The 27,663-nt window shown below is 53.2% G+C and overlaps 1 protein-coding gene across 2 annotated transcripts; it reads left to right on the forward strand.

The window, feature by feature from the left end:
• Nucleotides 1-1,573: 1,573 nt before the first annotated feature.
• On the forward strand, nucleotides 1,574-26,661 carry HPS1 (HPS1 biogenesis of lysosomal organelles complex 3 subunit 1). Of its 2 annotated transcripts, XM_080823177.1 has the most exons (20): nucleotides 1,574-1,624; nucleotides 3,129-3,240; nucleotides 4,601-4,708; nucleotides 9,891-10,028; nucleotides 10,238-10,380; nucleotides 10,652-10,760; nucleotides 13,149-13,309; nucleotides 13,778-13,880; nucleotides 14,465-14,563; nucleotides 14,671-14,740; nucleotides 16,619-16,674; nucleotides 17,885-18,052; nucleotides 18,148-18,327; nucleotides 19,342-19,403; nucleotides 19,939-20,073; nucleotides 20,165-20,230; nucleotides 21,268-21,412; nucleotides 23,498-23,611; nucleotides 25,382-25,464; nucleotides 25,957-26,661. In XM_080823177.1, the coding sequence occupies exons 3-20, from the start codon at nucleotides 4,601-4,603 to the stop codon at nucleotides 26,117-26,119; spliced, it is 2,103 nt and encodes a 700-aa protein (XP_080679303.1). In that variant the 5' UTR covers nucleotides 1,574-1,624; nucleotides 3,129-3,240; the 3' UTR covers nucleotides 26,120-26,661. The 2 variants fall into 2 exon arrangements, with proteins under 2 accessions (XP_080679303.1, XP_080679304.1); XM_080823178.1 differs by lacking the exon at nucleotides 10,238-10,380.
• Nucleotides 26,662-27,663: the final 1,002 nt, after the last annotated feature.

Genomic DNA, 27,663 nt, shown 5'->3' on the forward strand with positions numbered 1-27,663 from the left:
GAATTATAAATGGGTATATTGGGTTAAATCATAATGGAAAACATTTGTGCCAGAAGTGATACCATTTAGAGAGCAAAAAACCAAACCACATAATGGGAGAAAAAATTTGTAAACCATAGATCTACTAAGGGACTTGTATCCAGAGTATATAAAGAACTCTTACAATTTGATAATAAAAAGACAATTAATTTAAAATGGGCAAATGAATTGAATGGCCATTTCTTGAAAGAAGATATACAAATGGCCAAAAAGCACATGAACCGATGCTGAACACCATAGGTCATTAGGAAAACACAAATCGAAATCAGGAGCTACCACTTCACACCCACTAGAATGGCTAAGTAGAAACAGACAATAACAAGTCTTGACGCAGATGTGGAGCCTTGGGACCCTCCTACTATGATGGTGGGAACTGGCAACTACTAGCAGTCGGAGGGAAGAATGGCAGCATACCCATCTGATGGAATTTATTCAACCACTGAAAACTCGTGCTTATGAAGAGTCCGACAGAGGAAGCAAGGTGAGTGAAAACAGCAGGATGAAGAGCGGACAGACAGACCAATCACGAGTGTGGGCTGCAGAGAGCCGATGCCTACAGCAGGCCTGTGGAGCAGATGGGTCGTAGGAAGGTGAGCCCTAAGGGAGGGAGGGACCAGCTGGAGGGGAGGAAGGGAAGGGCTGCTTTCTTTGTCTGCAGGTGGTGGGGGCATGAATTCTGAGACCCCGTCTTTCCCCAGGGGGTGTGCAATCTGTCGGGTCCCACCAGTCCCCACAACTCATCCCCTGCTGGGCCTTGCCCAAAGCCCCCAGGCAGCACCAAGTCAGCAAGGGGGTGACCTGGGAGGGAATTTACTCCCTTCCATGTCCTTCATCAGCAACCCCACACTTCAGCCACTCTAAATAACACAATTTAAGAAAATCTTGAAAGCACAGGTTCTAAACAAAGCCCCTAATGTGCAGCCCGCCTCCCAGATGGATTGAGAATCTTTATAGAGAATTCCAGCATTGGCACTGTGGTGCCAACCTGGCCCTTCTAAGGGCTGTTTTCTCCCCAGGCCACGGAAATCAAGTCACCTTGGGGCAGCTCTCGAAGGGGAACTGCGGTTCAGCAGGTAAAGCCAAAGGGTGGGAAAGAGCCGCGCGGGAGCCAGGAGTCCTGGGCTCTGATCCCAGCTCGGGCCCTCTGCAAATTATTTCTTCTTCCTGGGCCTTGCTTTCCCCCTGTGTGAAGCGCGGTGAAAACCAACATGTCCCTAGTGCCTCAGTGGGGAATCGCCGGCGTGGTGGCGGGAGGGGGAGGTGGGGGTGGAGCCCAGGCAGGTGCCCCTGACAGCTGCGGGCAGCAGCCCCCAACTCCGCAGGCCTCCGCGCGCTCCTGGACGACCGGAAGAATGCGGCTGCGGAACTGCAGGAGTCCCTCCCTGCTCACAGGGCGGGGAGGTCGAGCGGAACGAAGGGCCCCAGTGGGAACACGCGACGCCGGGCAGAGGCTGGGCTCGAACCCGCGGAGCCCGCACCAGCTTCCAGCCCCTCCCCGGGCGGGGCGGTGACACGAAAGGTCACGTGATCGCACCCGGAAGCGCGTCCGGGGGACAAGCTGCTGGGCGGTGTAGTGCTGCCGCCGGTACGTGGTCCTCGCCTTCCTTCCGAGCGCGGCTCCCTCGGCCCCTCCGTGGGTGGCCGGACTTCTTGAGACCCCCGGCCCGCGCGGCCCTCTGGAAAGTGGAGGCCGACCACACCCCGGCCGCACGGACCCCGCCCTTCTGGCCTGGGTCCCGCCGCCTCACCTCTCGGAGCCTAAGTTTCTGCAGCCACGGAGTGGGGCGGGCACCCCCAGCCGGGCCCTCTTCCCAGGGCAGCTGTGAGCTTCGCGGGGGCTTGCGGGGGGCTGCAGTCACTGTGGAGTGCGGGGCACACGGAAGGCTGCCGTTGCGCCGGCGCCCAGCGGAGTCTCTCCCGGGTCCTCCAGCCCAGCAGGGGCCAGGCGGGTCCCGGTCGCAGGGGAGCGCCCCGACACAGAGCTGCTGGGAGGCCGGCGCGGCGGCCCTAGGGCGGTTTGCTGGGGAAGGCGGTGAAAATGGGGCCGTGGCTCTTCCCCACATTGGCCCCGCACCATCTGGAGCTCCAGTGAGGCCTGTGTTACCACTTCGGAGCAGGATAGAAAGGGGAACAGGGAAATCACAAAATGACATCGGCGAGGTTCGCTTTCCAACAGTCGTTTGGAATAAAACAGTAGAACCTAATGTCCGCTGAAAAGCATTTCCACTTTTCTGGGAATATGTCATTAAGGCCAGTTATGCCGGTGATGTAGCAAGTCTCAGTTATGCTGCAAAAGATGCTGAGCTCCCGCTCTCCTTTCTTGCCTCTTACTTGCTTACAGTGTTTGGTTTGCTAGTTAGTTTACAGCTTTATGCTGTTCTGCCTTTCATCATCCCAATGTGAATAATTCTGGAGCCAGTTTAGTTCACCCTGTTATTTGACAAAGGGAAGCTGGGGAACAAGGGAAAGTAAGCCCACTTCATGTAAGAAAGCAGAGTTTGCTAAGGGCTTCCAGCCTGGTTATTCTGTCTTTCCCTACAACCCTGTAGGGAGGTAGAGCAGGGGTTTGAGAGGCAGGGGTTTAAGTGCCTCCGCCAACTCAAAACTAGAACCAGGTCTCTGGTGCCTTTTGTTTTGGTTTACTTCATCATCCCAGGATGTCCCCTCCCTTCTCCTGGGACCGCTTCCCTGTGGGGCTGGATGTGCTGTCCGGCCTCCAGTCACTCCTGGCAAGACCCTTGGGGCTGCTCAGAGCGGGTTTGCTGACCACACCAGAGGTCTGAGTGACCCGTGGTAAAATGAGAGTGCCTGGAAGGAAACAGTAAGCAGGAATTAATGGTTGTGGGTCCCTGCTATGCCCAGAGGACTGTGCTGGCCGGGTTCATGTTCTCAGTGGCGAGAGGATGGGGGTGAATGGGATACAGGGCACCCCTCACCTCCTGGCTGTGAAGTGTATGTTCTGAGGAGACTCCCTAGGGGCCAGAGAGAGACTTTTGACCTCTGAGCCCTTCACCAGCTTGTCCTCCCAGAAATGGGCAGCAGGCAGATGAGAGGCTCTGCTGGCCCTCATGACTTCTGTGCGCTATAAGCATTTGCAGGACCCGGGATGCCGCGCTGCTCTGCGTGAGCTGGTCATCGAGTCTGCTGCAGCCCTTTCAGAACCACTGGCTGGCTGGGGGCTCCGCGGTGCTCCTTGCCAAGGTAGGTGATCCTGCCTGACCTGGGGGCAGAACGGAGGCAGACAGTACCCCCTCCGGGGCTGCTCGGGGGCAGTGGGCGGTACCCACCAGAGCAGGCAGTGGACTGCTTCACACTCGTTGCTCTCCCCCTTCTCCACCTGGTATTTAGCAATTCCATGGGGACAGGCTGCATTCTTTGTTCACTGTGGAGGAACCACCTTGAGGCCAGTGGCTCAGAGTTAGAGTTGATAAACCCACAAGAAACTGGGGAGGAATTCAGTAAGTGCCACCGAGCTGGGCACTAGGGGATTCTGAAGAGTGTCACTGAGTCCAAGACCTCAAGATGCTATGATCCTGTTTGAAACTGGACATCCACTCATGGGGCAGTCGGAGCAGAGTTTTCTGGTCATGGTCACATCTTGGCACACATACAACGTGATCTTGTCCATGTGGCACACTAAGGGGCATGAGAAGATGAGAAGCCCCTGCCTGCCCTTTTTTCAGCTACAAGCAGATGGCCGGAGAGCTCTGGCCTCCCCTGGCTTGGTCAGGCTGCCCCAGGGTTGAGAGGATGGATGTCCTGCTGGCCCCCGGAATGAAAGGCACAGTGTGGGACGCTCTGGCTCGAGAAGTTCCCCACTAATGAATAATGAAACACATTTTGTATAATCAGGCATTAATATGTGTGACACAGAACGCGTGGGTGGTGGGGCGGGCAGTTTTGGGGGGCCAAAGACACTGGTGGGTGTGGCTGAGGAAGCAGCCGCTATGGGAGTGCGAGAATGAGCTGTAGACAAGGTTAGGCAGCCTGTTTCCCCCCAGAGCAGAAAGGGCTCACGAAGGAAATTACGTGATGCTGAACCCACTCCTGGGGGCTTTGAAGCTTGTCTTCTGGAGCTGTTTTTGCCTGAGGAGAACTGCCCAAAGGGAGGTGCGCTAGCCTCCCTCCATCTAGACCAGGCACTGACGGCCACGAGCCACCACACTGCCTGTCCTCCTGGGCGGTTGACCCTCCGTCCCGGTCAGGAGCGGGGTCCTTCCGTAGGTTTGGTGCAGGTAGGCCCGAATGCGTCTGATGCTCTGGCGAGAGGCGCGGGAAAACACAGAAGCAAGAGCCCCAGCCTTAGGCCTGGTTTTCGATCCCAGGGGCTCCAAGCCATGCTGAGTCCTGCTCTAGAAAGTGGGAGTAACTAAAGATTCCTACATCCTTAGGTGGTTTTGAGGGTGTGACAAAATAACAGCAGGAAGGCCCCTGCCGTGGGGCCTGGTGCTCCGTGAGGGCTCAGTAGGTATTGGCCGGGGTTCTGATCCTCTTCGTTACTCAGGCTGAGCTTCTGGATAAAGGGGCTGGGGGTGACCTTGCCCTTGCTTCTCCCTGGTAGATGAAGTGCGTCTTGGTGGCCACAGAAGGTGCAGAGGTTCTCTTCTACTGGACGGACGAGGAGTTTGCAGAGAGTCTGCGGCTGAAGTTTGGGTTTGAGGGAGAGGAGGTGAGTGCCGGGCCAGCGGGGCATGGGAGGGAACAACTGGCCAGCGGGGCATGGGAGGGAAGTACCAGGCGGCGGGAGAACCTGCCCCTCCCCCGGGGCTGTACGTGTGGTCCGGGGTCCTGCACATCCAGCTGCTCATCTTCAGCAGTTGGCCTCTTGGTCCTCTCGAGTTGGTGACCTCACCCCTAATCTGCCAGGGCTCCTCGGGCTAAATGAGAGCCAGAGGAGGGGGTAGAGTTTTAATCACAGAACAGAGAAATTTGGCGTCCTCATTTCCTCTCCCTAAAAAGTGTAGCATAAACTTAACACATCAATTTTTTAAAGCCTACATTAAGGTATAATGGACTCACTGTACACCAAACGTTCTCAAAGGGCAGTTGGAGATACGTGCATGCGCATGTGCTCGCAGACACACACACACACAGCTGTGATTCTGTCACAATCCATAAAGTAAACATATTGGTCATCACAGAAGTTTGTGACCACACCCTCACCTCCCCCAACCTGGGCCATCACCAGTCTTCTTTCTGTCCCAATGGAGGAGTTTGTATTCTGTAGGTTTTTATGTAAAAGAAGTCATGTAGTATTTACTCCAAGTGGTTTTGGGGTAGCTTCTTTCTGTCAGCATAATTTTGAGATTTACCCATGTTGTAGCGTGTGTCGGTAGTGTGGTCCTTCTCACTGTTGAGCGGGGGGTCGTCGGATATCGACAAGCCATGGCTTGTGTATCTGGGTACCTGTTGATGGTAACTGTGTCCCACTTTTGACTTTTCCCAATAAAGCAGATGTGAACATTCATGTGCAGGTCTCTCTATGGACTTCTCCTTTCACTTTTCTTGGGTAAATACCTAACATAGAAGGGCTAGATCATGGAGGTGCATGTGAAATTTTGTAAGAAATTGCCAGATTTGGCCAGAGGGGTCGCAGCACACCAGAGCCCACTACTCACGTACGAGAGTTCTACTTTCGTATCCTTGCTAACACTTGCTGTGGTCTTTATAATTTTAGCCATTTTAATAGGCATCTCCTGGATCTCATTGTCATAATTTTCATGTACTGTTGGCTGATGATTTTGACATCATTTCATGTACTTATTTTCCCTCTGTGTCTTCTTGAATTGAAGTTGGTTCACATTTTGCCTGTCTTTTTATTGGGTAGGTTATTTCTTACTATTCTTACTGAGTTTTGAGAGTGTTACGTAGTTTGGGTGCAAGTCCTTTATTCGGTAAGTGTTTTGCAAATATTTTTTTCCAGTCTGTGTGTTGTCTTCACATCCATTAACCAGTATTTTGTAAAGCGCCGACGTTTTTCATTCTGATAACTCCAGTGTATTCATTTTTTTGCTTTTAGGAAGTCACAGTTTTGGTATCCTATTGAAATCTTTGTCCAACCCAAGATCCCAGAGTTTTCTCTATATTTTCTTCTAGAAGTCATATATATAAATATATATATATATATATATATATATATATATGGGCTTTTTTTAAGCTCTTTTTTAAGCTTTTTTTTATATTAGGTCTCTTTTTTTTTTAGCTTTTATATTAGGTCTAATGATCCCCTTTGAATTTTTGTATATGATGTCAAGTATGGATTAAGGTTTATCTTCTGCATGTAGACATCCAGGGTAACCCTGAAATATTACAGCATGGAGATAGTTGTCATTTTCACTCATAATTTCTACTCTACATTTGAAAGGAGTGATTTATTTTGAAAACTTTTTCCAGATGAATATGGGGTTAAACATATTTGCAGGGAAAGCAGTAGAGAGCATCCCGGCACTTCTGCAGCAGCCCCGACAGGTGGCTTGCTTGGCCCCTTCTCGCTCTGCTGGGCGTAATCACCGCTCAGCCAGTTCCACTTCAGCAGCTTAATCCGCCCAACATCCCCACTATTCTTGCCCCCGTCTTTAGGAATAAAGATATCAGAGATCATGACGTTTTAGTGGTTTCCTTTAAGCTAAAAAACTGGTCTATTAGGCTCTTTTATTTTTAGCAGTCAATATGTACAGTATTTTTCTTTTTTGAAGAGAAAGAGAATGCAAGTCGGGAGGGGACAGAGGGAGAGGAAGATGGAGAGAATCTCAGGCAGAGCCTGACATGGGGCTCGATCTTGGGACCCTGAGATCATGATCTGAGCTGAAATCAAGAGTCAAACGCTTAACCGACTGAGCCACCCAAGTGCCTCAATGCATATAGTTTTTTAAAGAATTTTTAGGGGCGCCTGGGTGGCTCAGTGGGTTAAAGCCTCTGCCTTCGGCTCAGGTCATGATCCCAGGGTCCTGGGATCGAGCCCCGCATTGGGCTCTCCGCTCAGCAGGGAGCCTGCTTCCTCCTCTCTCTCTCTGCCTGCCTCTCTGCCTACTTGTGATCTCTGTGTGTCAAATAAATAAATAAAATCTTTAAAAAAAGAAAAAAAGAATTTTTAAATATTTTCATTCTTAACCCACTCTTTCAGTCAGGTTAGCTGAAGAAGCCAGCTCTCAGTAGACCTCTGTATCCCCAGAACCTGCCGTAACATGAACAGAAAGGCACTCAGTATATCGGTGAATGAATGAATAAAACAAAAGAAGCAAGGTATCTGATCGTGTTTATCTTCCTCTTTATTAAAAACCTCGTAAGGGAACAAAATCCTAATTTTTTTTTCACTTCCTAAGTGATTACTGTAAAGAAAAAAATGCCTTTAAAGTTTTATTTTTATGTACACAATGCTATTTTTTTCCTGATTCTATAAATAACATGAATTAATTGTAGGAAATTTGGAAATACAGAGAAATCGTTTTTAAATGACCCATAATTCTAGTACCAGAGCCATTAGCTCTTCTATATATTTCCTTTGGGTTTTTATCTTTTATATGTAGTTGGGATCATACCACATTTACGGTTTTATTTTCTGTTTTTCCACTTTCCATTATATCAAAAGCATTATTCTTTTTTGTTAAATATTCTCAAAAGCACAAATCTTAGTGGAAGCATTATATCCCAGTGTATAAATAAATGTATCATTTATCTGACCATTTTTCCCATACTGGGCATGTATATTGCTTCTAGTTGGCTAAAACTGTTGCTTTAGGGAACACTTATGCTTGAATTTGATCCCACATCTCATTTCCTTTGGATAATTTCCTATAAATAGAAACGTTGATTCAAAAGCCATTCAAAGATAATGCACCACTTTATAATTCCAAGTAATAGTAATTCCTTTGCACTCTGCCTACACCAAGTATTTTGGTCTTCCCCAACCTTTTAAAAAAAAATCTTACTACACCTGAAAGAAAAGCCACTCCTTTAAAAACGAGTTGCTGTACACAGTCCAGATTTTTAAGCAACTTTCTCTTACCATAATCTGTTCGTGGCAGTTCAAGAAAATTGTGGCACATGAGTAATTCAATAAACATTTGGCTCTGTGGAGGGATATTCATTCAACGAATATTAATTGAGAACCTACTATGTGCCAGCCTCTTGGGGTAAAGCAGTGAACACAGCGACAGGATCCTGCTCTCACAGAAGTTAGGGCTACAGAGGGAGGACAGAGAGTGAACAGGGTGCAAAGAAACACATGAGTTCAGGGAGTGTTAAATGCGCCAAAGAAGTTAGACCCGTGTGGGGTGGGGAGTGATGGGGACAGGGTGACCAAGGTGGTCAGGAAAGGGGCCATCTGAGCTGGGACCCAGGAACCAGGGCTAGTGGGACCCACCTCTGCTCCTGAGCAGAGTTGGAAGAAAATCCATCCTGCAGTGCTGCCTCCCTCTCCTGTTTGTAAATGCTGCTCATTGCCCCTGGTTAGGTGCCTGTTTTTCTTTTCAAGGCAAGGTCTTACTTCTCTCCTTTCTTTTTTTTTATTGTAATTTCTTAATTTTTTTATAAACATATAATGTATTATTAGTCCCAGGGCTACAGGTCTGTGAATCGCCAGGTTTACACACTTCACAGCACTCACCATAGCACACACCCTCTCCAATGTCCATAACCCCACCACCCTCTCCACACCCCCCTCCCCCCGGCAACCCTCAGTTTGTTCTGTGAGATTAAGAGTCTCTTATGGTTTGTCTCCCTCCCAATCCCATCTTGTTTCATTTATTCTTTTCCTACCCCCCAAGTCCCCCACGTTGCATCTCCACTTCCTCATATCAGACTCCTCTCCTTTCAGATTTCACAAGTTCAAAGTCGGGATTCGGCTCTCTCCATATTTCGGTCAAGTCTCCCCAGATCAGTGTGGAGAAGGGCAGCTGTTCTCCTTTCATCCCCTTCCAGTGAGGAGGGTTTGGGGGGTACCCATTCTGCTGGCTTTATGCCAGTTTTATCTGCAGATTTTCAGCAGCTTTGTCCAGTTTCTCTTTGGTTCTGTTTGTTTTGCTCCTGATTTTGGAGGGCAGAGAAAATGGCTGGAGGAAGAGCTTGTAAAAGTGAAGGTTGGCTTGTTATGGAAATCGGAATGGTACAGAAGCATAAAAAATTGGGGGGGGAGAATCTCTCCTACTCTCTCGGCCAGAAGGAATACCTTTAACAGCGTTACACTGACTTTTAAAATATTTTTTCAATACTTTGTTTTTTCTATGTATTTTAAAATACTGTTCTCAGCGATTTTTTTTAAGGTAACATCAGAGGAATTTTCCAAGTCCTTGAAACTTCCAGTATTTTAGGTGGCTTCACATTCTTCCTTCATTTAACTGAGCTGTTACTTATTTAACTGTTTCCCTGGCACTGGGCATTTCCAGTTCTTGCAGTCACTTGCTGCTGTAAATTATGCTGTAGTGAGCATCTTTGTGCGCTTGCCTTTGCCCTATCCCTGATCGTTGTCCTTAGGATATGTTCCCCCGAAGTAGACCAAGTGTAACAAAAAGCACGGACTCAGGGACACGTAGGGAACTTCCTCAGAGTTGGTCAGTTCTCCATTAAATGCCCCCCACATTGCACTGTGGAGATGGCCTGAGTCCTTAATGTTTCCTTCTGGATTCAGAGCCAGAAGGGCACAGGTACCTGGCTGACCCTTCCCAGCCTCTTCTAACTACCACCAGGGTGCTAGGGGCAGTCTCCTCTTGCCCCACTTCCCTGTCAGGACGGTGATACCTTCCAGGCAGGTCTAAAACAAGGGACACCCTTGCTAGCGAGGCCTGGGTCTTGTCCATTCCTTTTGTTGCCAAGGTCTGGCACTCTAAGTGGTGTTACTTTCTTCCCTCTTGCAGCTTCCCGCCCTGGAGGACCAGCTCAGCACCCTCCTGGCCCCGATCATCATCTCCTCCATGACCATGCTGGAGAAGCTCTCCGATACATACACCTGCTTTTCGACGGAAAATGGCAGCCATCTCTACGTCCTTCACCTGGTGAGTGTGTAGCCCCGGGGCCCATGTTCCTCTTCCCTCAGCGCCACGGGCCCTCCATGAGCCTTTCCATTGAACTTCAGATTCCCTTAGAAAGCAGAAACCACCCTATCAGATTCCCTGGGGATCTAGGCCTCCCCTCGCTCTCCTCCGGGATCAGGCCAGGTGAGGGGTCCCCAGGGCTGGCTGACCCCAGCCCCCTCGGCCCGCAGTTTGGAGAATGCCTTTTCATTGCCATCAACGGAGACCACATGGAGGGCGAGGGCGACCTGCGGCAGAAGCTGTGCGTGCTCAAGTACCTGTTCGAGGTGCACTTCGGGCTGGTCACCGGGGACGGCCAGCTCATCCGAAAGGAGTGAGTCCACTCTGGCTGACTTTGTGTCCTGTGTCCATGTGTGAGGGAAACCGAGACGTGAAGTGGTTTACTCAGGCGCCTGCCTCCCGGTTCTGTGCCTGTCCCACTCCAGGGCCATGGCGCTGCCTGGACCAGCCCTTCCGTGCTCAGAGGGTCTCCCACTTGTCGCCTCGAGTGGCAGGAGCCCGCCCAGCCCTGGCGGTAACTCTGCTCCTTTGGTGGATGGTGGGCACGGGCAGCTTTCTCAGGGTCTCTCCTGCTCCGCCCCCAGGCTGCGGCCCCCCGACCTTGAGCAGCGAGTCCGGGTGTGGGAGCACTTCCAGAGCCTGCTGTGGACATACGGGCGCCTGCGGGAGCAGGAGCAGTGCTTCGCCGTGGAGGTGACTACTGGGCGCGGGAGGCCTCAGGCCCCAGGGGTGCCAGGTCAGAGGGCTGAGGAGACACACCACCGCCCCATCACGAGTGAGGTCACGACAGACCCTCAGACTCTTACCTTTAGAAGGTGGCTGTCTGTGGCCACATGGTGGGTTAGATGGCTCTGGTGGGGTTCTCTATAATAAAACAGACATTTTAACACAATTTGGGGCTCACAGTAAATTATGGAAATTCTGAAGCTAGCTCCCTCCATTCTGACCGCCCCCTCCTCCCCAAGAAATTATATTGAACCGAAACTAGTGTGGAAAGTAGTGAAAAATAAACAGCCCTACAGGGAAGATGGCCCGAGTGCAGATGGTGGTAACACCACCACCAGAACACTGACTTAGGCCCGCAGCAGCTGCGGAGCTGAGCCCGAGACTCCCAGGTCAAGCTCCCACCGAGGAGCTCAGGGGATCCCTGCAGTACTGCTTCTGGCTCCCTGTGGAGACAAACACAGATTTCCTCCCTAGGGGCCGTTCTCACCCTCAGGGTCCATCCGAATCATCTGGAGAGCTTGTGAGAGAAGGGTTGCGGGGCCTCACTTTTCCCATGGTGGGGGTGGTGTGGAGATTCTAGAATTTGCATTTCTGACGAGTTCCCTGGTGAGCTGATGATGCTGGTCCCGGAACTGCACTTTGAAAGCTCCTGCCTTAGAGGACAGGTTCAGAGCAACCAACAGCAGCTCACAACTGACAGATGCACCAGGACACAAGCCAGCACGAGTGAGAGGAAAACCAGTCACCAATAGATTTAGACCCCACGGAGCTTGGTATACTGGGATTATTCGGTGCAGAACATAAAATAACTCTGAAGTATTTAAAGACTTGAAAGCTGGTTGAGAACCCATATAGGTATTTCAGAAATAAAAACAATTGTTAAAATAAAAACCTCAAGGGATGGGTTAAATAGTGGATGAGACATAACTAGAAAGAGAATTAGTGAACTGGAAAATAGATCTGAAGGATTCGTGTGCACGCCCTGCTCACTTACTTCTCTGAGAAATGTACAGTTCCTACTACATGCGAAGAGTGTGCCAGGCCCCGGGAACAGAGAGTAAAGACACTGTCGCTGCCCTTGAGAGGAAGTCAGCCGTACACATACGCCTGAAAATACAACCAAGCATCCTGGGTGCTGCCGTATTGGTTTCCCATCCAAATCCATGGTGGTGCAAGGGATGCCATGGTCAGCTCTCTCTGAGACATCAGGGAAGTCTTCTTGTTGGAGGTGGCCTGTGCAGTTAAGATAAAATTCACACATCTTCCAGAACCGACCAGGCCCTGTATGACCTGCTGCTGTGGGACTCACCCCCACCTCGTCTCATGCCCTTCTGCCCTTTCTCACTGTGGCCTGGCCCCCCAGGACTTCTTTCCCTTTCAGGTGCACAGGACATTTAATTCTGTGCAGTTCGGTAGTCCTTAGCTACGTTTGGCTATTGAACATTTGAAGTCTAGTTTGCCCAAATTGAGTTATGCTACACATGTAGAATATACTCTGAATTTTGGTGACTTAGTATAAAAACAGAGTGTCAAACATGCCATTAATAATGCTTTTATATTGTATGTTGAAATGATAAGATTTTAAGTATATTAGGTAAAATAAATCATTAAGGGAACCTGGGTGGCTCAGTGGGTTAAAGCCTCTGCTTTCGGCTCGGGTCATGATCCCAGGGTCCTGGGATCGAGTCCTGCATCGAGCTCTCTGCTCAACAGGGAGCCTGCTTCTTCCTCTCTCTCTGCCTGCCTCTCTGCCTACTTGTGATCTCTGTCTGTCAAATAAGTAAATAGAATCTTTAAAATAAATAAATAAATAAAAAATAAATAAATCATTAAAATTAATTTCACCTATTTCTTTCTACTTTTTAAATGTCACTACTAGCAATTTTTAAATTATTCCTAGGGCTTTCCTTCTATATTAGTTGGACAGCACTGCTCCAGACTCTTCCCACCTCAGGGCCTTTGCATATGCTCTTTTCTCGGCTTACAGGATTCTCCCCCTCCACTCTGTCTGATAGGATTTCTTGTTCTTTAGAGATCAGTTTAGAGGTCACTTCCTCAAGGACACTTTCCGAGGACACCCCACCCAAGTAGGTGCTGGTCAGTACCAGGTGTTTCCTACACAGCACTTACTAGAGTTGACGTTTCTCTTGTCTCTTTCCTTGCATATTGTCTGTCTCACCCCCTAGAGTCTAGTGACCGGACCATATGCCCAGTAAGGCTGACCTGAGTCACCCTATTCCCTAGCGTCTGGCACGTAGTGTGTGTTCAGCATCGACGGAGCGAGGAGACCCACCAGCCCAGGCCTGGAGCAGGGGTGGATGGTCAGTGACATGGCTTCCTTTCCCTGCCCTCTAGGCTGTGGAACGGCTGATTCACCCTCAGCTCTGTGAGCTGTGCATAGAGGCCCTGGAGCGGCATGTCATCCAGGCTGTCAACTCCAGCCCCGAGAGGGCCGGCGAGGAGGCCCTGCATGCCTTCCTGCTCGTACACTCCAAGCTGCTGGCCTTCTACTCCAGGTGAGCCCTGGTCCCGGCAGCAGAGGCCCAGAACCCTGACTTTCCCCCAACCTCCAGCTGAAAAAGCACCACCTCCCCAGCCAAGAAGACCTTCAAGACGTGTCTTTTCCCTGAAGCCTCCTTAACTCTTTCGTTCTTGGCCCTCTCAGCTCATTCCCTTTTCTGAGTTAGGTCTTCCTGCAACACCGTCTCCGAATCTGAATTCTAGAACTTCCCCATGGGCTGTGACTGGTCCCCGCTGGTTTCTCATGGGTGTTTTTTTTTCTTTAACACAAGTTTTATTTCAAAAATTAATGAACCGATAAATTTTATTTGTACCTTGCCTGCCTTCAAGAAGGATGAAGCCAGCTGACACGTTCATAAATTCCTTGAGAGCAGGAACCCTGCTCCTTAACCTGCCTGCCCCGCGCCCACTGTTACCTGCAGGGGGCGCCAGCGTGCGCTGACAGCCGCCTGCTCTCTCTGCAGCCACAGTGCCAGCTCCCTGCGCCCCGCTGACCTTCTTGCCCTCATCCTCCTGGTCCAGGATCTCTACCCCAGCGAGAGCACAGCCGAGGATGACGACCCTCAGGTCTTGGGCCGGCTCCCTGGGGAAGCTCCAAAACCCAGTCTGGAGTGTGCTGGGCAGGCCACCCGGGGAGGCTATGTTTCTGCATCACAGTTCTGGGCCAGCGGGGGTGCTATAGGCCTTGACTCCCTGCTGTTTTCAGATGTAACAGGAATTCTAGAATGATGTGGTTCAGTCAGTGAAAAGAGCAGATTTTTGGAGTCCTTGCCAGTCTAGGCCTCAATTCCCTTCTCTGTGCACTGGGACAAGGGTTGTTTGGAGGAGTAAAAGGGGACAGCTTACCTAGAGCCCAGCCGTGCCTGGGGTGCTCGGTGGGTGCTAGCCACTGTCCTCACCCGCGCGGGCCCCATTATCAGTGGCAGTTTGGTTACCGCTGTGTTGGAAGTTCGGAGATTTCAGTGGTTCTGGAGAAACACTAGGCTACCTGGAACTGAAACCTCGGTGGGAAGTGAGGACGCCCACCCAAGGCCGCGTGGTGGCGGGAGGCACCAGGGTGGGAGGGCTGTGGGTGGAAGAGCTGGGCTCCGACGGAGGAGGGGAGGAGCAGATCAGAGGAGCTCTAACTAGGTTTCCCTTGCCCATGGCAGCCTTCTCCCCGGAAGCCCAGGAGCAGCCAGAGCATCCCCGTGCAGCAGGCCCGGAGCCCTGCCTCCACAGCCCAGGCCAGGAGGAGTTCCGCGGCAACTGTGTGTGCTGTGCGCCTGCTGCGTGGAGGGGTGGGGGGCCCAGGGTCGAGCCCCTCGGGAGAGGCTCTCCCAGCCCTCAGCCCAAGATGCTCTCTTCTCCCTTCCAGGAGACCGACAGTTTCTCCCTCCCTGAGGAGTACTTCACGCCTGCTCCTTCCCCCGGAGAGCAGAGCTCTGGTGAGACCTGGGAAGGAGCAGGAGGGCGGCAGGGGTTGGGGGGGGAGCCCAGATACGGACACCGGGATTGCCAGAGCGCAGGGTGCTGCCCGAAGGTCCTCCTCTGCACCGCCCCCAGCTCCAGCCTGGATGAAAGCGCGGCCACGGAAATGATTCTGTGTGACAAGCAGATTTCATTTAAAATTCCATCTCTCATAGGTGTAATTTCTGCCCTTTTTTGGTAATCAATTAATAAGTAGTTAAAATTAATAATCATTTCATTTCAAGTATAATGATTTAAAATGTACATATTCAATTTCTATACTTTACCTGTTTTTCCAGAAGATGTGAGTGGGTAAACAGTAAAAAGAAACGGAAAATATTCAAAATCTTGCTAATGAATAGACAACATTGCCGAGAAAAAAGATAAGCCAGAATCCATACTGTTGACGTCCCTCTGGGTGGGCATCACATTTACCTCTGAAGTTCTTAGGGAGAAGGAAGGATCGTGTGGTTCACATCACCTAACAGAGGAAGGCCAGGATTTTAGGAGAAGACACTTCTCGGGGACTGAGTTTTGAAACGAGTTTCCTGTGTGGCGTCCTTAAGCCAGTGGTTCTTAACCCTGGCTGCACGTGGGAGCCCACCAGGTGGCTTCAGCCAGACCCGTAAAGCTACAGTCTGCAGGCTGGGACCCAGGTGTGAATGCTTCTAGAAACTGGCCCCATGAGGCCGGCGAGCATGAGTGGGAACCGGCCCTGTGCACAGATTCAGGTTAGCTTAGTGGTTCGAAGCCCCGTTACACTGTGGGCTTACTTAGGGATCTTTAAAAACTACTGAAACCAGGCCTGCCAGTTCCAGGGATTTGGACTTAATTGATCTGGAATGTGGCCTGGGCATCGGGATTTTCAAAAGGTCTCATGTGCAGCCACAGCTGGAAACCAGTGGGTTAGAGGTTCTTAACTGTAATTCCGTGGATGGGCTTCAAGGAGCCTCGGACCCCTGAGAGCCGACACCAGCTCCTGTAACCTTGCACATTCCTCTGGGCCCAGGGTCCATAGCTGCCCTCTGGTCTCTAAGTTCCCCGTGAGCCCAGAACACATCAGGAGACACCGCTTTGGGGTCCTCACCAAAGTTCCTTTTTCTTCTAACTACTCGCTCTCCTCATCCATCACAACCTTCCTCCTGGCCTCTTTCTCAGTGGTTAGTTTATATGCCTCCGAGCTGTAAATAATGCCATTTCACAGTGCCTGGAACTCACCACTTACAAATGGCTTGAGTCGGACTCGTTCATTTGTAAATTGGATGTTCAAAACATGGAAACGGGCTTCCCTAGAGAAACATGATTACAAATGATAGCTATCTGCAATGAAATATAAGGGAGCACTGTATTATTACAAACAGGTAATATTTCAGATCCGTAGTGGGCTCAGTAGGTTTCCTGGGAGCTCTGCTGGGAAAGGGAGGCCGCTCCATTCCCTGCGTATAGTGGGTGCTCAGTAGAAGTTTGATGATTGAATAAGTGTGCTGCCTCCTGGGGAAGAGGCGCTGTGGTAGACGGGAAGGAACGGAAGGAGTGAGAGGGCATTCAGAGGGGCCAAGGAGGGCCATGCCCCCCATCGCCCCTGCCGGGTACATCGTCAGGAGCCCACACCCAGCAGCTGGCCTTGGGGGGAGCGTCTCTTCCCCAGGCTGCTCAGGCTGCTCAAGCCCAGGACTGCAGAGCGCACCCTGCACTTCCCAGCCTGGGGTCCGATGAGCAGGGCAGTGCGGCTCCAGCCCCTACTACGTGCCCTCGCCCCCGCAGGTTCTCTGCCGCACCCTCCCCTTCTGACCCACTGCTGGGCCGTTGTTCAGGTGTTCATGGTACTTATGTTCTCTTATGGCCTGCGTCCTTAGGTAGCACTGTCTGGCTGGATGAGGGCACCCCACCCACGGATGCTCCCCAGGTCCAGGTGAGCTTCTCCTGGAGGAGGGAGGGTCCATAGGCACTGGCTGATTTGAGACGCTGCGGTGGGCCCTGGGGACTCCAAGGTGTCTCCTCCCTGTAACTCCACACAGGGCCAGCCCTCCTGCCGCCACCTCGGGGCTGGTCAGTACAGGGACAGAGCTCGTCCCAGAGGCTGGGGCCAGCGGTCAGGTGGTGGGCGAAGGGTGACCTCAACCCCGGAGGACTCCCACCCTCCTCACTGTTGTTGGGACTGAAAGTCCAGCTGAATTTGTGATGACTTTTCCAATTAGAAAATAAGTATATTCATTGTAGAAAAATTGGGAAATACAAAAGTATGAAAAGCAATGAAAATAACTCAGTCTTAATCCTTCGTCCAGATGTTAATTACTATTAATATTTTGGGATGCTTCCTTCTGTCTTCCCTCTGACTTTATGTTTACGTGTGGACGTATATACGTATGTATATTTACACATTACATGTTTTTTTTTCTTTTACCAAATTTGAATCCTAATGTCCTTCATTACACTGTTTTTCTGAAGCATTTTTCCGTTTACTCCGTGCTGATCTTTAAGGGTTAAGAGTCCATCACGTGCCTCCGTTACTTATTTTAGCAGATTCCCAAACAACTAGTACCTTGTTGCTAGGTTTTGGGCTGTTCTAGAACAGTAAGACTGCAGTGCCAAGGTCTCGTGGCGTCTCTGGTGATTTCCTCAGTTCTCTACTTTTTCCCACTAAAGCCTTTCTTACTTATTTAGTAAGGCTCATTTAGTCCTCCCACGCTTCAGTTTCCCCCATGAGACCAGCAGTCCGGATGCTGAGGATGGGTAGAATGACAGCGTTATTGACAGGCCTTCGCCCCAGTGAAGGCCTGGGAGGGAGCTCCCCCCACCCCCAACCGTTCCTGCCCTTTTAGTCTCTTTTCTACCTCCCACCCCAGGTCCTGTTCCCCACGGCCCCTGCTTGCCATCCAATCCTGACTCGGGGTTGAATGGCCCCGAGGACACCAGGGAGACCAGCAGGAGCAGTCCTGGAGCTGCTGGGGCCGTGGTAACAGAGCACAGGGGTTGAAGAGCTGGGTTTCTTGGAGCAAAAGTGTCTACCCCCGTGGTTCACAGGGAAGACAGCGATTGGGCGACCATGGTGGGTGCATGAGGCAGAGGCTGAGTGGCCCCCACCCCGGAGCCCTCCCACGGACAGCTCTTCTTCTCCGCAGATAGGTGAAGACACCCTCCAGATGCTGATCCCACCCTCCCCAGTCGCTTCTGGCCCCAGAAGGATCTTCCTGGATGCCAGCGTCAAGGAGAGCCACTGCCCCATGGTGCCCCACACTGCATACTGTCTGCCCCTGTGGCCAGGCATCAACATGGTGCTCCTGACCAAGGTGGGAGTGACCCCCACCTCCCTCAGCAGTGCCGCAGCCTGGACACCTCCCCGCAGGTTTCCGCTATTCATCCCGCCCTGTGCTGCTTCCCGTAGGGCCCCAGCACCCCCCTGGCCTTCGTCCTGTACCAGCTGCTGGACGGGTTTTCCCTGCTGGAGAAGAAGCTCAAGGAGGGGCAGGAGGCTGGGAGCACCCTGCGGTCCCACCCCCTCATGGGGGACCTGCGTCAGAGGATGGACAAGTTTGTCAAGAATCGTGGGGGGCAAGAGATTCAGGTGAGACGTGGGTCCCAGGTATGGTGGCCTCTGGGAGAGGAGGCAGGGCCGGGGCGGCAGGGTCTGTTCTACCCACACTGGGGGAGGGAGCCCCACTGTGGGCCCATGATCCTTGTTTTCCCCATCATGAAGTGATAACAGAAACATGGTGGTATTTTCAGAGCATTTTGCTGTGAGTTTGGTAGAACATGAGTTCAATTTCCTATGTTTTATGTGATGAAACCAGAGCTGAGATTACCGGGCAGGCAAATGGCAGGACCAGAGCCTGACTCTAGGCCGCCTTGAAGGCCAGCGGCCCACCCTCGGCGTCCCTCCCGGTATGGCAGCTCGTGCCGACGTGCAGGATGCCCACCCCCACCTCAGGTGGGAGATGAGACCTGGAGAGGCCTAGACGGTAGAAACGCCCAGTCTCTGCCAGGAGCCTAGCAGGAGTTCAGGAGGGGTAGGTCACCCAGGAAGCAGCTGGTGGTGCTTCGGTCCATCTTGAGGACCCGAAATTCACTGTGGCTGCCATATATGGGCATCTGAAAATGAGAAGAAGGGTTGGAGGAGATGGAGGGAGTGAGTGAAGCTCAGACCCAGATGGACCCAGATTGTGCAGTGAGTGTGGGGGTGGGGTGCACGGTCCCCCTTTACGGCGCTCACCGGGGCCCCACCTTCACATGCCAGTGCCTGCCCCACGTCCGCTCCTGTTCGGGGCGCTCGCCTGTCCCTCCAACAGTTTTAGTTCACGCGTCTGCGCCTCTAGGCAGTGAGCCCCTGCTTGCCGCACAGAAACTGCTCTTTAAAGAAATGCCCACTGGTGTGTATGGTGGTGTGTGTGGTGGGGCACAGAGAGCTGAGGGACCTGCCGGAGAGCCAGCTTGGACTGCGTGAGGGCAGCTGCATGCTGAGCCTAAATACTGAGGCAGATGAGAGGCGTGGGTCCCTCCCAGAGCCCAACATCACAAGCTTCTCCCCGAGACCTCACTGTGGGGCCGTCACCGTGAAGCCAACCGGTCCCCTGTCTTACAGAGCACCTGGCTGGAGTTCAAGAGCAAGGCTTTCTCCAGGAGCGAACCTGGATCATCCTGGGAGTGAGTGGTGGGCTCTGAGGATGGCTGGGCGGGGGAGTCATTTGGACAGAGGGGCAGGCTCCTCCAGGCCAAGAGGGAAAGGATGCTCAGGATGGCACTCAGGAGGGCCAGGGGCTTCCCCGAGAGCAGAGCCCCGCCTGCAGACGCTGGAGAGGGGCTGGGAGGCAGAGGGGCTGCAGGTGGAGGAGGGGGCCTTGAGGACTTAACGAGGGGTAGGGGCTTAGATTCCCGCCCAGCCTCAGCCCTGAAGGGTGCGCTTTCCCTCATTTCTCTGTAAAATAAACCATGTGGGTGGGGGGGAGATTCCAGGAGCTTCCGCCCAAGTACGGTGTACCATGGTGGGGGAAAAGCGGGAAGCTTCCTCCTGAGTGTCTGAGGCCAAGCGTGTGCTTCAGCAGCTGTGTCAGTCACCGGTCACGTGACCCTGACCCAGAGGATGAAGTCCGGTCAGTGGTAGGGGTGTGTCTTCAGCACACATGCGGACAGCCCCCTCCAGGGCCCTTCCCGCTGTCACGCTCTCTTCTCCCGGCACTAGGCTGCTCCAGGCGTGCGGCAAAGTGAAGCGACAGCTCTGTGCCATCTACCGTCTCAGCTTCCTGAGCACGGCTCCAGGCCGGGGGGGCCCCCATCTGCCCCAGCAGCTACAGGACCAGGTCCAGACCGTCATGCAGTAAGTGTGGGCGCCCCCTCCCCTCCATAGCTGGACCAGGAGCTGGGCGCCACACCACACCCGCCTCCCTGCTTCCCTGCTTCCCTGACAGAGAGAAGCTGATGGACTGGAAGGACTTCTTGTTGGTGAAGAGTAGGAGGAACGTCACCATGGTGTCATATCCTCCTGCCTGAGCCCCTGGTGTCTGTCTGTCCCGTGCACCTGCCCGCTCTGTAGGAGTGCGGGCTTTCAGGAAGGAACAGATATGTTCCACCAGCTCAGCATCTTTCCTCTGAAGAATAGGAGATACTGTCATGGGTGTCTTGTCCATAGGAATGCTCCAGGACTGAAAGTTCCCAAATCCCTGCTGTCCCACAGGGACTTCCTAAAGGTTTTGGGGATTGTTTATGTTGACATTGTCTGGCCAGCAAAGTGGTAACAGGTGTTCCAGGAGGAGCAGGGTTCCTGGGGTCAGGTGGGTTAGGGAGGCCATGTCCTCCTTAGGAGTCACAGAACACAGTGGGGCGTGAAGGCTCTGAGAAGGCCTGCACTAAAAATGTTTATCCGTTTAAAAACTGCTGTCCAAGACCTGTCTGACCGTTTACTGGGGAATACTAGTTCTGTCGAATACTGATTTTCCCTGCAACTTTATATAAAGCAGCTTTTCCTGTGTTGAGATCTCAGTATGCAGGTGAAAGGGTAATAGAGGCCCTCTTTAGCCGCCACCCTGCCATGTTGGCTGTTCCCTCTTCAGTGGGAACCTTCCAGCTTCACGAGGTGAAGTGTGGAGAGATGAGCAAAACCACGCCAAGGGGTGTGGGCTGGGCAGTCAGCTAGGCTCATTTATCAGAGGGGTAGTCCTGCTGTCCCACCAGCCTCACCGTGTATGTGATTTAAACTCATCCCTTGTGAAAATGATAAAATAGGAACACTCACTATGCTTGTTGGATCTAGAAACCCCCAGGTTAGATGTGCTAGTGTCAAGGGATCCATTGTACTTGCTTCATAGAATTTCACAGTGTTGGGGGTTCAGAGGTAAAGAGGTCTGGGAAAACAGGGACCCTAGGGGGTTGGCTGGCATGGCAGCTGTGGGGACAGGTGGGCACAGCAGGCCTGGCCTCCGGACTCCACTGCTTAGCCTTGCTGGAAGCCTAGGTGGAGGACAGAGTTACCCCCACACCGGTCCCTGGCTTTCACCTTAACCCCGACCTTCACCTACCTAGAAGACTTCCCAGGCTTGGTACATTTCATCTACGTGGACCGCACGACTGGCCAGATGGTGGCCCCTTCCCTCAGCAGCAGTAAGAGGATTTCGTCGGAGCTGGGCAGGGGGCCGTTGGCCACATTCATCAGAACCAAGGTAACCGTTGCCTGGCCTGGGTAACTCTTCACCCCCGTCAGACAAGATGTGCTGGCCTGACCCCTATCCAGAAAAGACTGATGCCCCCCCAGGGGCTCCCCTGAGGCCTTGGGCCCACCCCACCTTAACCCTTACTGTACTCTTCTGTCGGTGTCTGCACCCAGCTGGTCTGCAGGCTCCTACCCTTGGCACCCAGGGCCACATGGGCCTCAGTCAGTGTGGGGGGCACCTTCCTCGGTGTCTTCTAATGTGCCCAAAGGAACGTGTCTGGGTAGTGAGGTCAGTTGGGGCAGTGGCCAGGCCCTGACATTGTGCTTGGCATAAATAAATCCCAATAAGTATTTGTTGAATGAATTCAAATAGAAAGAAGAAACGCAAGGTCGTTCAGTTTGGATACAGGATTTAACACTAGGTGGTTCGTACTAAAGAAACATTCTCTGGAGGTTCTTGTATTCTCTTTAACAGACTCTTTCATGGCAAACTAGTGTATTTCTATGTAGTAGGTAGCATGGTATAAACATAAATTAGATAGATTCATCTCGATAAAGCATATGCTAATAGGTAAAATCAAGAGGAAGACAGAAGGTGGGTTGGGCTCTGCCTTTCCCTGGCCGTGTGGCCCGGGGCATTACGTGGTCTGAGTGTCCGTGTGCTCATCTGTGAAGGAGGCTACTGACACTGTTGACGTCCACGCGTGGCAGTGCTTACAGACGCGTGAGATGCTGCGGATTAAATACCCAGCTCAGTACATAGCACAGAAGAGAGACAGAACTCAGAGAGCAGTTGCTGGTACCGGCCTCCCAGCCATCTGTCGGGAGATCCTTGGGGTTCTCTGGCTGCATTTCTTTGCATTGTTTTTCTGTGCGGTTTTTTGCCATCGGTCATAGTCATGGATCATTCCGTAGGTGCAATTGTGTTTACCCACGTTTTCGCTTTCTATCTGATGCATTTCCTCATGTCATTAATTCTTTATCAACGTGATTTTTAACAAGTCCACAATAGTCCATCATGTGGCTGTAACATAATTTCCTTAGCCATTTCCCCAATGTTGAACAGTTAGAGTGTTTCCAGGCTCTCGCAGTCATAAATAATTCTGCAGCACATACCTTCGTGCATCCATCTTTGTCCTCGTCTGATTATTTTCTCAATATGGATTCCCAGAAATGGAATTACTAAGTCAAATGGGAGGAATGTTTCCAAGGTTACTGATACACATTGTCAGATTGCTTTCCTGAAAATACAGCAAATCTGCAAACGTGTTTGCAGATGTAATTAGACATGACGCTGTGGTCAGGTTGGCTGTGAATCATGCATGCCTTCCACAAAGCTCTTTGGTGTGAGAGCTCATCAGGCCTTTTCCAGCCCGGGAAATGGAGGAGTCAGTCTGTCCCCGCTGTCCTCCCTTGGGCAGGTCACAGGTAGCACCGGGAAGTCCTTGATTAGGCAAGAGAATGTCACCCAGGGGATCCAACGCACATTGTCCCTCGGTCACTGTGTTTCTGTTGGACCTCTTGGTGAGCCCTGGTTGGGACTTCACCCTGGAGCAGAGGACATGCCTGGCTTAGGCTCCTCTGTGTTCACACGCCCCACAGCACCTTCCTGGCATAGAAGCTATGCCACAGACGCCCAGCCCTGGAGGGGACCGGGTGGGCGGGTGGCCCTGGACAGCAGGAAGGGTTTCCAGGTGGCCACACCCTCGTCTCCTGTTAACTAACCACATGGTTGGCTGTTTTCTGGGCTGAATGATCAGTTTACTAATTTGTGGCTTCTGTGCATGGTAAAGTTAAGTAAAGTATTTTTACATATATTTTATTGTCGTAGTAACGGGGTGGGGGGCAGGTAGTCCACCCACCCACCCGATAATGATTTATTTTTGAGCTCACACTCTGACCTAAGCTATGCCCCGGCACTAAGGAAACAGGTGAGCCGGAGCAGCCGCTGGCCTTCCAGAAGCTCCTCCTCCGAGTGCTTTTCTTCTGGCGGCAGGAGCCTGAGCCCTGGGCCCGCTGTGAGGAGAGAGCCGACCCCGCAGGCCCGGGGAGGCTGTCAGGGCTGCCACGAGCACATTGTCCCCCTGTCCCCCAGGTCTGGGCTCTGATCCGGCTGGCACGCAGATACCTGCAGAAAGGCTACACCACGCTGCTCTTCCGGGAGGGCGACTTCTGCTTCTCCTACTTCCTGTGGTTCGAGAACGAGATGGTGGGTGCAGCCAGGTCCCGGGACAGGACCGTCCGAAATGCTTTCCTCTCTGCTCACTCCGGGATCCCTTTCCTCTGCACTGTGTTCAGTCTGTCTCTTCATCTCTTCTCGTCCCTAGTGGAGCTGACAGGGAGCCACAGCCGTTGGGACCCAGACCTCAGAGGTCCCGTGTTCAGGTGCGCTGCGTGACCCTCCTGCAGCTCTCTGAACGACTCATGCTGTCACTCGAGGCAGCGTCCAGGTCGCACATGAACACACGGACGCATGCCCGGTGAGAATGGCTCCTCACGTGTGCATCCATATGGCCGGCCGCGCTTACGGAGCATGGCACGCTGTCGCTCCTGCTGGAGAGGCCAATAAACCGGGGTTCAGAGCAGTTAAGCAACCTGCCCAAGGTGAAGAGGACAGTACGACCTCCTGGCCCAGTACTTCCCTCTCTAGCCCTCACAGTTACCCCAGTGTAAGCACAGGACTATTTCTCTCTCTCTCTCTTCTCTTTCTTTCCTGTTTCTCTTTGGTGTCTCCTCACTTGTCACTCGGAGTCAGTGTTCCAGCTCTCTCCATTCCTTCTGCCCCTCATGCCCCCTGCACCCATACTGGGCCCTGCCCTCTCCCGCTCCTGGCACCAGCCCTTCTTCGCTCTGCCACGAAAGTGACAGTCAGCACCTTCGAGAGTGCAGGCTGCTTCCTGGGTCTCTCACAACCTCCCATCCCCCCCCGCCTGTGCTATGGTGGGGTGGGTGTCATTAGCCCCATTTTACAGAGAGAGACACTGATGCATGGAGATCAAACTCCATGGCCAGGGCCACCAAGGTCATAAATGAAACAGCCCGAACCCAGGCTCAGCTCTCCTGGCCGACAGGCTCCCATCTGTGCTCCAAGCCTGGGATGTGTGTACGACCTTTACCTTAGCTTGTGTGTGTGTGGCTGGTCCGATGGAGGGACAGACTGAAGTAGGGCTGTGGGGGGCACAGCCAGCTGTGGAGGCTGCCTGCACCGGTGCCATCCTGGGCAGCCACCTGGCGCTCTGAGCACACCTCCTCACCTGCAGGATGGGCCGCACGGTGCCCACGTGAGCGGGGAGAGGAGCCCATGACCATGCCCAACACACAATGGCTGCCCAGTGCATCTTAATTCCCTTCTCCTCCTTATCCTTTTTTAAAGATTATGTTTATTTGTTTGAGAGAGAGCAGAATGAGAGGGAGCATAGCAAGAGAGCATAAATGGGGGAGGGGCAGAGGGAGAAGCAGAGTCCCCACAGAGCAGGGAGCCCGATGTGGGGCTTAATTCCAGGACCCTGGGATCATGACTTGAGCCGAAAGCAGACACTTAATGACTGAGCCCCCCAGGTGCCCCCTTCTCCTCCTCATCCTGCCCTGGAGACTGTGGTCACTTTCACAGCACAGACTTGGGCCTTTTAACAATGCCTAGCCCTTCAAAACCCTGCAAGGCCACCTCCCAGGGTCACGCTCCCGGCAGCCCTCCAGAGCTCGTGCAGGTCCCTGACTTAGGTCCGTGCACTGAGGGGAGTGAGAGCCTCTACACGTGCACCGGGCAGGACACTCAGAACTTGACATACGTCACCTCCAGTGTCCACTGGTTACTGTTAGTCCCACTTCACAGATGAGAAAATGAGGTAGGAAGAGGCCCACGCAGCAAGCAGCCACCACACAGGCTGAGCCAGGCCTTGAACTTCGTGTCCGACTCAGGCTCGTGATCTTTGCAGCACACCACCACCGCCCCATGTAAGAGCTTCCTCCTCTCCCGCAGGGGTACAAACTGCAGCTGATAGAGGTGCCCGTCCTCTCGGATGATTCAGCGTCCTTCGGCGTGCTGGGAGGAGACTACTACAGGTGACCGCGGTTCACAAGGCTGCAGGGAACAGGGGGCGCCCCAACGAGTGCCCCTCCCCCACAGGGGAGCAGCTCATCCTTCAGGAAAGCCCCCCAGGAAGCCCTCGGTGGCAGCTCTTTGCTGCCCAGCCCCATGTTCAGCGAGAGGGTGGGTGGGCGCACACCCAGTTTCTACCCGTCTCTGGCCGCTATACTGTTGGCAGCACCTGCCAGCGTCCGCGCTGGGCCCTCGGCCTTCCCCGCCGGCTCTGTGGCTATCTGTGGCTCGGACATGGCCGTCAGCAGACCCTGCGCAGGACTGGGAACCCAGAGGGGTGGAGAGCACGGACCCGGGGCCATGCCTCGTGTAGTTGGGTGGGAAGGCTTCATGGGCCAGGTGCTGGGGCCTTGCCAGGTGACAGTGCCCATGCTGGGCCAGAGGGTACGGGGGTCGCCTGTGTCCTGGAAGGCTGATGTGGCCTCGTTCCTGAGTCCTGTCCCCTCTTTCTCCAGGAAGCTCCTGCGCTACTATAGCAAGGGACACCCCGCTGAGGCCGTCAAGTGCCACGAGCTGCTGGCGCTCCACCTGTCGGTCATCCCCACGGACGTGCTGGTGCAGCAGGCCGGCGAGCTGGCCCGGCGCCTGTGGGAGACCTCCCGCCTCCCCGTGCTCTAGGCCGGCGCAGCCCGGGTGTGCACCCCTGGTCCCCACGCAGAACAGCCACCAGGGGTGGGACAGCCCCCTGGGTCTCTTAAAGAAACCACGTAGACTAGGCTCCCCTCCAGGTACCAAACCCCCAAATTCTCTTTGGAGGAGGAGGGAGGTGGGAAGGGTCCTTTGTTCTCCTTAAAACAACAGTGGCTGTGAAGGTAGACCTGGGGCACCTGCTTTCAGAGCTGCTTCCCTTTATCCCCAGGAGACAGGGAGTCCCCCGTGCCTGCAGGTGTCGGAAGATCTCTCCTTTAGGCTTTCCTTGGAGTGGAGAAAGAGCTTCCTCAGGAAGCCGGTTCCCTCCCCAAACGCAGGGTGCTGCCTTGGCTGGATGGGAGTTCCCGCTGTGCCTCTTCCTCTCTGCAGCTCGGGGCGGGTCTCCTACACCTGCACCCCGTTCCCTGCCTTCGGAGGGTAGCACCGACGTCTCAGCGTGGCTGGGAGGGCGGCCCGGCCCGCAGTGTGAGCTCAATAAACGCCCGCTGTGATCGTTGCATTTCCAGCCGAACATGCCTGGGCTCCTGGGTTCTTCCTGGTGCGCAGAAGTCCTGGCCCCTTCACACCCCACTCCATCCGGTCTCCTGCCTCAGCCCCACCTCAGAGAGTCGTGTCCCTCGTGTCACTTAGTCCTCTGCATCCAAGGCAGAGGTTTATAAAAACTCCCCAGCCGATCCCTGTGTGCCCTGGGTTGAGAACCGCTGCCTGAGGGGGACGGCCCCTCTCCTGTCACCTGGAAGCTCCCACCCCAGGACAGGAGAGCACCTGAGCCCTGGGACTGGGGCACGTCACCGCGGGGAGGAGAGAAGCGCCATACCAGGGGGAGGCCCCTGGGCAGCGTTCCTGACCTGCTGACCGCAGCCGGGCCTTCCGTGTCTTCAGTCTTGAGCCAAAATTCAAGCAAAGACTCTTCTTTCCTGTTAAGGAAACAGCTGGTGGGGGCGAAAGGGGGGCAGAACCACACCTCACACGAACGTCCTCAGAGGTGGCAGTGAGGGGCAGTCACCTGAGGTGACTGGGACTGCATTCACCCTTAATATCTTGACTTTACGAATGGAAATTTAACCTCAATTGGGGAAAACAGAGGAGAGCACAAAGCGGGGGGGGGAGTAAGTTTAGAAGCCCACTGCCGCTTCTGTCACCTAGTACTCTAGTATTCTGTCACCCAGTATTGCCACTTCTGTCACCTAGTATTGTCCCTTAATGTTTAGTAGCTGCATAATGTTGACATGTCTAGTTGAGCCAATCCCCCCAGTTCTTCAATGCTGTGACACCGGGGCGAACACCCTGCCTCAGACTCTAGCACAGATTCACATGGTGCAACCCTGGCGTGCGCGGGGTGTCTCGGTCCCCAGTAGGAGGATCCGCGGAAGGCTCTCCGGCTCGGACGCGGATACTCTCTGCATACTCTCCCGGTGTTAAGGTGCATTTCTAATGGCGGGTTTCTAGAACATGGACAGATGTCATGGCACCACAGAAACTCAACTCTTGGGTGCTTTTTTCCTCCAACG

This window comes from Martes martes, assembly GCF_963455335.1.
Source record: "Martes martes genome assembly, chromosome: 14".
Lineage (NCBI taxonomy): Eukaryota > Metazoa > Chordata > Mammalia > Carnivora > Mustelidae > Martes > Martes martes.

Bases quoted from the DNA above. Each gene is read 5' to 3' on its own strand.
- HPS1 (XM_080823177.1), top strand. From the start codon at position 4,601: ATGAAGTGCGTCTTGGTGGCCACAGAAGGTGCAGAGGTTCTCTTCTAC. The intron at 14,564-14,670 runs GTGTGTGCTGTG...TCTCCCTTCCAG, and splicing joins GGAGGAGTTCCGCGGCAACT to GAGACCGACAGTTTCTCCCT. The intron at 21,413-23,497 runs GTAACCGTTGCC...CCTGTCCCCCAG, and splicing joins CCACATTCATCAGAACCAAG to GTCTGGGCTCTGATCCGGCT.